Source organism: Egretta garzetta, unplaced genomic scaffold (assembly GCF_000687185.1).
Source record: "Egretta garzetta isolate BGI_Z169 unplaced genomic scaffold, ASM68718v1 scaffold337, whole genome shotgun sequence".
Classification (NCBI taxonomy): Eukaryota; Metazoa; Chordata; class Aves; order Pelecaniformes; family Ardeidae; genus Egretta; species Egretta garzetta.
Genome location: NW_009260181.1, coordinates 631,923 through 641,221, shown reverse-complemented (window position 1 = coordinate 641,221; position 9,299 = coordinate 631,923). Strand labels below are relative to the sequence as shown.

General features: G+C 40.0%; 1 protein-coding gene across 1 annotated transcript; it reads left to right on the top strand.

Moving 5' to 3' along the window:
- The first annotated feature begins 1,078 nt into the window (after positions 1 to 1,078).
- PIMREG (PICALM interacting mitotic regulator) lies at positions 1,079 to 6,665 on the top strand. The gene is made up of 4 exons (XM_009641843.2): positions 1,079 to 1,379; positions 2,193 to 2,527; positions 3,332 to 3,427; positions 5,672 to 6,665. The coding sequence occupies exons 1-4, from the start codon at positions 1,089 to 1,091 to the stop codon at positions 5,796 to 5,798; spliced, it is 849 nt and encodes a 282-aa protein (XP_009640138.1). The 5' UTR covers positions 1,079 to 1,088; the 3' UTR covers positions 5,799 to 6,665.
- Positions 6,666 to 9,299: the final 2,634 nt, after the last annotated feature.

Sequence of the window (9,299 nt, the reverse complement as noted above, 5' to 3'; positions counted from 1 at the left end):
TTGAGAACAGATAAATGTAACCCCGGGCCGGCGGCGCCCCCCCTCTGGGCGTTTCACCCGAGTAACGTTCTCTAGCACAAATTAATTAGCGGCACTTAGCAGTTTATCAAAAGGAAGCTGGATAAGCTGTGGGCTAGGAAGAGAACCCGCTGGCTGCCTGATGAGGAGCCTTTCCTTGTTGCCACATGCAGGGAAGCGTTAAGGGTGTCAATATCCCAAACACCTTCAGGATTAAAAGATTTCAGTAAGCCTCATTGCCTTCTGACACAAGTAAGAACGCTTGTGAAAGATGGAGAAAGTTCAGAGATCGGAGATAGTAAGGAATATCAATAGGCTTTCCTAATATGTGCTACAATAATGATGGTAGAGACCTCACAGCTTTTTTTTTTATTAACAGTAATCTGCAATGAAGTATTGGAAAAATTAATTCACTCAATTCAGATTGCTAAAATACATTTGCATTTCAATTGCGCTTTAGAAGGAATTTGCTAGTGGTATCCTAGCTTGATAGTTAGTAAAAATGAAGCACTTAAATTGTGTGTGTGTGTATATATATATGTTTAAAGTGTGATATATCGTATTGAGAACAGGCATTTTAGCCCTTCCCACCAATGTCTTCTGCCAATAACACTCCTGTCTGAGGACTTAGGTATCCACAATCGTAACTGTGACTTAAATGTGAGCCTTCAGCTAGCAGCTCAGGCAGGACACAATGGCAGCTGTTTTGATTAATGAAGGCAAAGGTTTGGGACATGAGACCTTAGTCTCAAGAAACTTGATGTTATAGAGCATTTTACCTCACGAGCTTGAGTCTCGCAGCTTACCAGGTCTGATGTCCAGTCCTGGAAATGCAGTATAAGACTTCATGGACATGCACAGACTTAAATAGCTGTAGAAGTCAACGCTGTTCTCCTTCAAGCCCCTCAGTAAAAGCCTGCTCAGCTCTGATTTTGTTGTTTGAGGCAAAGAATATGTTGTGTAACAACTTCCATTTCTCCTTTTTCCCACTGCTCTGTACCTTCCTCTGTCTAATTCTTGCTATCATTCTGATTGTTTTAGAAATAAGGCTGACTAAGAACTGGAACAAGATGGCATCTGTGCTCCAGAATGTCAAGGCAACAATGGCCTGGCGGAAACACCAGCTCCTAGCTGACTTCGATGAGAATGAGAGCCCTGTACCTGACAAATTCAAGAGAAGGGCTGCTTTGAGTTCGCTCAATACCATCCGCATGTCTCTAAGGAAGCGAGTACCATTAAAGCAAGTAGACCTGAATTTTCATAAGACCCCAACTTGGGAAAGTCTGGAAGCAAGAGAGAAGTGCCAGACTCTTCAGAGGATTAAAAGAACAGCAAAAAGTGCTTTCGGAACAGTGTCCCAGGTACTTCACCTTTGCAGTGGAACGTGGATAGAGTTTAGTTTTTGCTTCAACTTCAGTACTAAGATTTCTGGACTCTACAGAACGCTGTATCCCATGCATCTGTACATTGTAATGGTTGTCTCATAGCTACTAACTAGTAAAATCTTTAGTATCCTTGCTAAAGTATAGACAAGCAAATTATGGATCTGGCAGAACAGGGAGGAAGGTGAAAAGAAGAAAGATGAGGTATAGTTTCATCAAAACTTTTATTACTAAATAAATGCTTTTCCCCTACAGTATTTCATCATGTATGGCAGAGCAGCCTTCTCAGGGAGGAAGGTGGGTAGAGACTGCCATCGCTTGCAAAGAATTGTTTCTGAAAATGTGTAGTGCTTTGGCTTTTTTTTTTTACTCCTTCTCGTGTACCCATACGATTTATTAGCATGTTCTTTATTGTAATAAATCTAAATTTGGACTGACAAAAACCGCTAGATGGTAGCAGGGTAGTAAAGTCGAGCTTGCACTTCCCTTTGGTGGAGACCTCTGATTTTAACCACATCAATTTTATGTTAGGGAGCCTGGCTCTTCCCTGCATGAGCAGCAGGAGCTCTGTTTCAATGCCTGCTGAGGTCCTTGACAAGTTCCAAGGACTGGGAGCAAATGATTCCTCCAATGCAAATGGTACAGGGGGTTGAGAAGCATTCGTGCTAGACTATACCCGATATGAGAGTGAAAGCTAGGGATTCAACTCAAATGTTCCTTGTCTTTCTGGTCCCAAACTCTAGGCTAATTGAGCTCATTTAGCATAACATGTCTGTCTAATGCTTCTTTCAGAAAATACAGAAGTCTTGCCAAAGCCCAGTACGCTCGATGGTGACCTTTCCAGCCAAATCCATCAGCAGAAGCTGTGCAACCAGTTCTACCAAGCAAAGAAGTACTACACCTCGAACCCCTGGCCGTAAGAAGAGTGTTACTCCAGCAGCCAGTTCCAAAAGCACCTCAAGATCCAGCAAAAGTGCCTTGCCTGGGCCAACAAGGGTGTCAGAACATAGAGAATCGAGGGGTTTTTCATCCTGGCTTGGTAAAGATGCTGTTTCTCTCAGGAGATCAAGAAGAGCAGCAGCACTGAAGAGCCCTTATTCATCACCTGCTCCTGCCAGCAGAAAGATGTAAGCCACACTTTTGTAAACCTTATTTTTTTTTTTTTTATTACTGTGATCAGAGTATCTTGTAAGGTGAAAGGCAAGATATGAAGGTTGCTATCCTATTCCCCTGAAAGGGTGTGCTGTTCAAATTATTAAGAGTAGTTACAGGTCCCTGTATAGACAGGGACTGAGCACTGCATAAAGCTGAAACATGAAACTTAATTTTGTCATGTAACAAGAACTTTTTAAAAATCACTTTCCCACTGGCTAAGTTTGCAGCATGTTTCTCAGCACCAGTCCCCATGTGACAGTAGAGACATACCTGAGTTCTTTGATACCTTTCTGGTAAAGAAAAATGCTCTCAATGCATCTCACTCCTACTTAGCTCTAACTTTTCCAGAGTGGCTATTTGTATTGCAAAGATACCTGGAATAGCTCTGCTTATGCTGAGCTCTTTATAGAGAGTAGAGAGATTCTTGCCTCAAAGATTTAACACAAATTAGATTGTGAGCTAGGAAAATACTTCGTAATGCACACTTAGGTTTTTGTTTTGGTCAAAGTCACATGAGAAATGTCAAAGCTAGAGGTTGAATCCAAGCCTCGTGAATCTGAACCCAGTGTTTGAGTTGGAAGATAGCTATCTTGGGGATGAATGGAGATGTGAAGCAGTTGGTCAGTGGAATTAAGAGCGTGATTGCTACAGCCCTGAACTTCACTGGGTAAAGTCTGGAGGTAACTGGAGTTGTTACTGCAGGGATAGAGGGTTGGGTAGTGTCACCTAGTCGGTCTGTCCTGTTTGATCTTTAGTAATGACCGTTCTGTTTGCAGAGAGTTTGACTGCGAGTTGGAGCTGGTCTCCTCAGGGATTTGCCAACTGAAGCACATCTCCCAGGCATTTGATGATGCCATTGTGCAAGAGGAGAGGTAAATATCACTAACTGTCCCCCAGCTTTTAGCAACAAGTTACCTTCCACTTGGACATTGCCAATTGCAGGCTAAGTGATCCCTGTAACTCAGGATGAGGAACAGTTGCAGAACTTTGTCAGCTGTAATGTAGCAGAGCCTTTCTTTCTTCAAGATACCTGTGCAGCTTCCAAAACCTGTCAAATGCTCTCTTTGTTGTCAGGTTTCTTGCTGTGGAAGTCAGATTTTTCCCAGCAAGAGTCTATCTTTGACCTTGTGTGAGAACAGTACCTCCCTGCCTCTGTCTAAAAGCGGTGCCAATCCAGGTGGGAGGAGTCTCATTGCACTGACACTGTTGCCTGCACATTTGTAAGAAAATCCTTTTACTAGGTAGCATTATATTAACAAATAGTCTGTGGTACCCGTAACTGAAAAATTTAGAGGATGCAGAAGCCTCTTGGTTAATCCACGAGGTGGTAGGCTGCAGTGTTTGTAAAGGTTATGTAATTCTGAATTAGACATATTAAGACAGTGAAAACTAAAGGTGAGAAGCCTTGTCAAAGGGCAATTCCCTAAACTTCTTCCTCTCTTAAAACACTCAATGTCAAGCATTCAGTAACTAAATGTCAAGCACCTAAAATCCTCTAGAGAGGTCTTAGCATTAAGTACTTCCATCTACAAAGAGGTAAGGGCTTAAAATCCTACGTAATTCCAAAAATTCAATTTTTACCATTGGGACCATTTCTAGCTAACTAGGTTAAATCCTGTAGTAAGATAATGATCATACCCATTGAAAGTTCACTGAATCTCACTCCTAATATTCTCCCATCTGTTAGTGATATGACAGTTTCTCTCATTCGTAACTGAAGATAGTATCAACCAGGTAAAGTAGTTGTTCACTTACCTTGTCTCTGCCTGCATGCATCCGCGGGGAGAAAACCTGCTGTTTGGAGAGAGAAAGGCTCATTAACTCATGCTTCTTAAAAGTATTATTATGCGGAACCACAGGGTTCTTCCCTCATATTCACCGTGGCTGTCTGCTACAGCGGATCGCTGTGCAGTTGTAAAACTTCATCTCTACATTGTGGATTAGTGAAACCTTGTGGGTTTGCAATGAACGGTAAGTTTGGGCTTCTATGCAAACAGCAGCTTTTCTCACCCCAGTCCAGAAAACTACTGGCACTAATGTCTTTGTCACTCGACCTCAGTTCTCACCGATTACTAATGAAGATCACACAGCATGACAGAACAAACTATTACCCTGAGCTGTCTCATTTTACAACCTTTCTTTTCCATCCTTAGCATTGTCTTAGCAGTTAAGATGATGCTATCACAGTAACAGCGGCCGATACCCATATTGCTGGCATTTTTAAACACAGCAATTGTACCTAAATGGATGGGAACAGGAATTCTTTGCTGTAAGTTTCTAAACATCACTTCTAGTATCAGTTCACTGAACCATTACCAGGTAAATGCCTTTCTTGCCTTCACTGAGATCTGTACATTAATCTCTTCAGAGATATCACAGAGATGTGTGACATTAATAACTTCACCAATTATGCTGGAAGTGTTCGTTTTGTTAAAGGGAAAGTTAACATCCTGAACACTATGTCCTATTTTAGTAACAAAGATAGGTGTAAGAAGTTGATTATTGTAACATTTCAGGAAAAATGAGAGCAGCTTCAAATGCTTGACTGAAGCTTTGAACAGTGCTGTGTACTGCTTCCACTAAGCACTTTGGGCCAGCTCTCCTGCATGTGTAGATGCATACAATGTGCTCTGTCACTGGCTGGTTTATAGGTTGCCTACTGGAATAATTGTGAAATAAACTTTTTTGGAGGTGTCCTTACAGTCTTGCATATGACTTTCTGTTCTGGTATCCAATTGCTATGAGCTTTAGTGTTACAGCTCCCTTTTCATCTTCTCCAAGATGAAGCAAACCTTGATCTCAAACTGTTTATAGTTGCCAGCTCCAGGTATTTTCTAATATTTTTCATTTTAATGAATTAAGATTATATCACAGGAAATGCTCCTGTTGCTAGTTACACTATTTCAGTACTTAAGTTGTGTACTGCCATTTATGCTCACAGAAGGTAACAAAGTATTTTCTTGCTAGTGTTTAGAACTGTTATACAGTGAAAGTGTACAGATCCCAGACCTCTTCCTTGCTCCCATCTAACGGATTTCCAGCAGTTTGCATGACTACCAGTTAATTAACCATACTGACTTCATGCTGCTAATGGCAGTCGTCTTGTTCTTCTGCAGGCAACACGCAATATCAAACTACTATTATCTAATGGAACAAAACTTACAGTCCATGCGTCGATCTCTGAAACTTTCTCAAGCTATCAGAAGGCGAGCAAAGAAACTCCATCGAGCACTTGGTACCTAGGCAGAGATGGCTGCAACTATTGTTAGTTTATGAGCATATATAAAGGGGAGCTCTGTGAAAGGGTGCACTCTATACCCTGAACAAGCCATTACATTTTATAATCTTTCTTGACAAAGCAGCTCAGGACTTCGCTTCCCTTGCTTTCTCTCTTCAAGTGAATAAGAGAATCAAAATTGTACCACATCCTGCTGAGATGAGGGGCCACCTTGAAGGTGACTTTCATAAGGCAGTGAGTACTTTGAAACTTAATGCTGAACTGTCCACTAGGCCAGAGCAAGGGCCACAGACTTACAAAGGGTGATCATAGGTAATAGTAGAATTTAGACTGGTATCCAATTGCCCTGAGTCTTAGTATGAGAACTTTGAATACTAAAAGTACTGGGCCATTATTCTGAAAGCCTAACAACTTTTTCTGTGTACAAACCAGAAGTGAAGCATTGTGTTTAATTGGAGGTTAACAGAACAGTAGTGGCTTTTTTGAGTTCTGCCCACACCTGCCACTCCAAGGCAACGGGTTTCTCTGGAGTCACTCACACAAGAGAGAAGCCACATTAAGACTCTAATTCATGGCCCTAAGGATTGCTATTAGATTAGCCTACCCAATCCTATCTTAAGTAGTTGGGTTCCAGACACATCAGAGCAACTTGATGTCATTTCTTGCTGCTGCTTTAAATAGCATCTTGGCAGTGGAGTTAAACATTGCTTTTGTACTACATTTGTCTTTTAGTTATACACAGAAATTGATTGATACAATTAATATAACCTCTTACAACTGCTGTTATTAGCTAATATCACAGTGCAGGTGTTTTATTTGATAAAGTACACTAAGCATTTGGCACCTGTATTTTGTTTCTAATTACTACTTTTAAAAAGTAACAGTCCTTTGACAATCCTTTTTTGGTAGGTGATTCAGTTTAACAAAGTTCAATCTCTCAAACTAAAGCAAGGATTTCTCAGGCCTCTAGAATTCAACACCAGGGCTGTTTTCCACACCTGCAGCTTTGTGCAGACTGCTCAGATTACATTCACTCTAAGATGAACCTTCGAACAAAAAATTGATTTGGGAAACTTTGCTCTATTTGATATTTTTTTTAAGATGCACATGTGATTTAGTAAAACTGGAACGTTTAGTAAAACTGTTAAAGGTATTAAGTATAAATACGGGAAGCAGTCATGTTCAATTCTGATTTATGTGTAAGTATTGATTTTAAACTTACTCCTGATTTTTCTTTTTTCTTGTCAAACTAGTCTGCTTTAAAATACTGAAACATTTAATGAGGCCTGGAAACATGAAAAGAATCCTGACTTCCAGGCTTTCAGATGACCAGAGCTTTAGTTTGTGTTGTTTTTTGATGTTGTTTTTGTTTGGTTGTTTTTTTTCTAACCACCATTCTACGTGGAACAGCAGCTTGCAGTTATTCTTTGCATGTACTGAAACTGCTTCTATAAACCTTTCACAAAGATGGTGTCTCATTACTGAAATATTTTCTTACGACTTTTCAAAAGGAAGGAGGGTTGGAATTTTGTGAAAAGTCAACCTCCAATCCAAGTATTATTTCAGACAGACAGATGTATTAGCCTCTACTGATGCTGTTTCCCCTGGCTACTAGGACAGGTACAGTGATGACCTAGCACTTCCCACAACACTGGTAAGAAAAATCAGTGACACTGTTTGCTTAAAGCAAGGAAGGTTTTATTTAAGTGACTAATCTGTTATAAGATTTTAAAAACCAGCTCACATCAAAATCTATACCAGTTGTAGAAATCTTACTCCTTATTTCATATTAAGAAATTCATTATTGTATATTTTTGAATGTTTACAAGGCAGCCATAAGAAATATAAACATTTGTCACCAGATAGAACCTTCTCACTGACAATATTTAAAAGTATGCACTTAGTAAAACTATAGACTGAAAGAACATGTACAATTTCAAGTTTATAGAATCATATAATGGTTTGGGCTAGAAGGGACCTTAAAGATCATCTAGGATGTTTCCAGTTGTAAGTGGATTGCCCCCTTCCCTCCCCCACAAATAGAAAAATAAGTTTTGCAGAAGGCTGAGGGTTCTGCGAGAGGACTGCCATTCTGGGCCCTATACCAGTCCTCCCAGAATAACCTTATCTTTAAAGCTTGCAATCTGTAAATTATGTTTCAGTGTTGTAACCTCTGGTATACCATCTCCAGCATGTCACCGTAAACCTGCCTCTCTCTCTCTCTCTTTTCCCCCCCGTAAGTTCTGTGCATCCTTACACATGAGAAATGAACTGTCAAATCTGTTACATGTTCCCCTGTCCCCCACGATTACACCCCGCTTCAAAAGTAGCTTATTGAGATAAATACAAACGGAGGGTACACAGTAATCCCACACCTGACTTCAATTCCAGAGTCCATGGCACAGGATTCTAGCTGCTCCAGGCCATTTCTTATTTCTGAAAAAAAGAGCTCTTTTCATCCAGAAAAATGTGTTATTACCTCAATTTTTTATGGGGGACTGAATTTAGGATCATATGTAGGAACCTGTATTTACACTTCAGTGATTAAACCTCATGGAAGTCAAATTACCTTGTTAATCCTGCAATTTCTGCTGAAGGTATGAACACTGACCATGAGGAATCATTGCTCTTAGAGAAGCCGAGTTGTAAAGTTTTGTGTTTATGGGAATTCTATCCTGTACCAGCTCCAGAGGAGGATGGGAAGCACCACTCTCTCCCCTGCATGCCTGAAATGAACAATTCAATGCAGAAATCTTGAATTCACATCCCACATTTCAAGCTCTAATCAGAAAAACAATGAAATTGCAGTCTATAATCTCTTCTCTATTAAGCCAATGAGCTTATTAAAAAGGTGCCCGTACTCCAATTGTCTAGTACTTTTATGATGTACTCACCTTGCTGTGGCTTAGATGCAAGAAGGGGGAGAAATGTGGGGAAAATCCTATTTGTTCAGTAACAATAGTTGCACTTAAAAATTTTAAAAACTGAAAATACCTATTGATTTCAGGTATTATTAAAAATGCTTATAAATGAAGTTTTTAGCAAATTTAAGATGGGAAAAAATATAGAGAAAAGGAAAAAGTTCTTCCCTTATTCCATGAAGTACATGATGATACTATAGATTTAAGTACTGGGGACGTGCTTAAATACACACATCAGTAGTGCCCTGGCCTAAAGGCTGCAATACATAAATGGGACACCTTAGTCACTAATAATGGCAAACAAAGGCTATTTTGTAGAATGGTGGAGCTTCCAGATAAAAGTGTCATTGTTCTGCTTATTTTAATAGATTAAGGTGTGTCACTTTTTTTTCTCTAGTTTACTGATAGTTCCACTTCTATGTAACCAGTGAAAGTTTTAACTCTGTTTAGAAGTGACTTCCCTAGGTACTAGAGGAACAGGTGAAGTGACCTGTAAGAATTAAGACTATTTTCATGTCAGCAAATCAAAATGGCAGCTCTCATGAACCCCAGTGAATGAGAACAGTTATCAATGCCATGTCATTT